Source organism: Solanum verrucosum, unplaced genomic scaffold (assembly GCF_900185275.1).
Source record: "Solanum verrucosum unplaced genomic scaffold, falcon-dt-bn FXZP01000253.1, whole genome shotgun sequence".
In the NCBI taxonomy this organism is placed as follows: domain Eukaryota; kingdom Viridiplantae; phylum Streptophyta; class Magnoliopsida; order Solanales; family Solanaceae; genus Solanum; species Solanum verrucosum.
In genome coordinates this window covers 1547674-1549600 of record NW_026019984.1, presented here as the reverse complement: position 1 = coordinate 1549600, position 1927 = coordinate 1547674, and the positions used below count along the sequence as shown (strand labels likewise).

The 1927-nt window shown below is 33.1% G+C and overlaps 1 protein-coding gene across 1 annotated transcript; it reads right to left on the bottom strand.

Annotated features, from left to right (window-relative positions):
• Positions 1-301: 301 nt before the first annotated feature.
• LOC125818090 (E3 ubiquitin-protein ligase PUB23-like) lies at positions 302-1611 on the bottom strand. The gene has a single exon (XM_049497612.1). It carries the CDS (start codon positions 1587-1589, stop codon positions 303-305), a length of 1287 nt encoding a protein of 428 aa, XP_049353569.1. The 5' UTR covers positions 1590-1611; the 3' UTR covers position 302.
• Between the last annotated feature and the right edge of the window lie 316 nt (positions 1612-1927).

Sequence of the window (1927 nt, the reverse complement as noted above, 5' to 3'; positions counted from 1 at the left end):
CGACGAGCCTTTTAGCAATGGATTAATATAAGTTGACATTTGGTTGGTAACTCAATTTGCCAACCAATTTGATAAATTTACGAGAAAAAAATTTGTTGGTAATTGAGGTTCCTTTTGTAGTGAAAAAAAAAACACTCAAAATGAGATAAACAACTAGTGCTTCACATATATCATTGTGATTTCCAACGATCTATATATACAATTTTGATTGTTGTTTTACAATCCTAAAAATGATGTATATTGCTATAATTATACAAGAAGGGGAAAAATACAAATTACAAAAAAAAAAAAAAAAAAAAACTCTATTCTATTGTCTTGTCAAAAGATAAAATTTGTATACATGGAGAATTACTCCAAATATGTGAATGTGCTCTTAATATCTCTCTTGCTTTTTTCTTCAAATGAATTTCACAATTTGCTTGCATTACCATACAAATTTTTGACACTCCCCCTACTCTCAACATCTCCAATAAAACTTCTTTTGTGGCTGAAAATTTACAAATTAAACCAAATATTTGTATTGCATTATCATCTATAGTTGCACTAATTCTCAATGTCCTCTTTGTTACCAATGCAATTCCAGCTGCATGTTCCAGAAATTTTGCCCTCCCATCAGCCAAAACACACAAATTAGCCAATAGACAAAACCCTAATTCACTAACCCTTTTCTCAGGGTTAGTTAATTCGAGCTCGATGAGCTCGAATATGGCTCCTGATTCGATGATCTTAAGCTTGTTGCGCCCCCACGTACATACGCCTATTAGCACTTGTAGGGCTGCTTTGGTTGCTTGCTGGGAGATGTAAGTCCTGTTGTTTTTTCGTAATGTGTGCACTATTTCCTGAAAGAATTCTGAGTCTAATCCTGATAGAAGATTTGAACTAGAGACCTCTATCACGTCCTTCAAGACCATCATTGCATGTGTCTTGATGACATTATCGTGACAGTTGTTTTTCGTTTCGTTTTTCAAAATCCATAAAATAGCTTTGACTAAATCATGATTATCCTTCACATGATTCTTGTGATCTTCATGTGATGGATTCCAAATTGAATGAAAAATCCTTAAAGCTTCTTCAAGTCCAGGAATTAATAATTTCCTAATTTTGTAACTTCTCACAATAAAACCAATAATAGCCTTAATTGCACCAACTTCCTCCATGCACTTTATATTTTTCTCATTTTCACTAACTAAATCATCCATTTTCCTCAAAGCATTAACACAAAGTTGTTGATCATTATTACTATTATTATTACTATTATTTACCTGGCGAATTAATCGAAGTACATTCGATTTATCCATCGGATACTTTGGCGTTGGGATTAGGTCAACGCCATTTTCCGCGTTGACTATGCACCATGCTTGAATTAATCGTCGGAGCATATGATTTGGAGTCAACAACTCGATGTCTTTAGGCAAATATTGCTTTGTCACCGGGCACGTGGTGGTCACCACCTCTTCCTCTGCCGTGTACAACCACATTTCGATACTTTCTCGATCATACGTGATCCCGGTGACCGTTGTTACCGGATCTTTCATAATTTGTAATGATATAGGGCATAAAAAATATTGTGGTATATCTAGTTCTTCCATATAACTTTTTTTTTTCTTTAGCTACAAATATAAAATCAAGAACCTAATTCTATATATATAATGAAAAGAGAGAAATAAGATATGTTCAATGATTTTTTCCCCCAATTTTTTGGTATGATAAAGGGGCTAATATAATGTATGGAAGTTTGAATGAGAAGGAAGAATGAAGACTAAGAAAATTCTAGATGATATTTAGTTATTTTTTTATTAAAAAAAAAAACTATAGGATTATTGTTGGAAGTATTTTTTTTTATTTTTGAATTTGGTTTTAGTGGTCAAAGGTTGAATAGGACTGAGGAGGTGGTGGCTAATCAAATCCCCACGATAAAGATTAAATA

What these genes read in the sequence shown, in the direction of transcription:
- LOC125818090 (XM_049497612.1), bottom strand. Translation starts at nt 1,589, where the DNA reads ATGGAAGAACTAGATATACCACAATATTTTTTATGCCCTATATCATTA.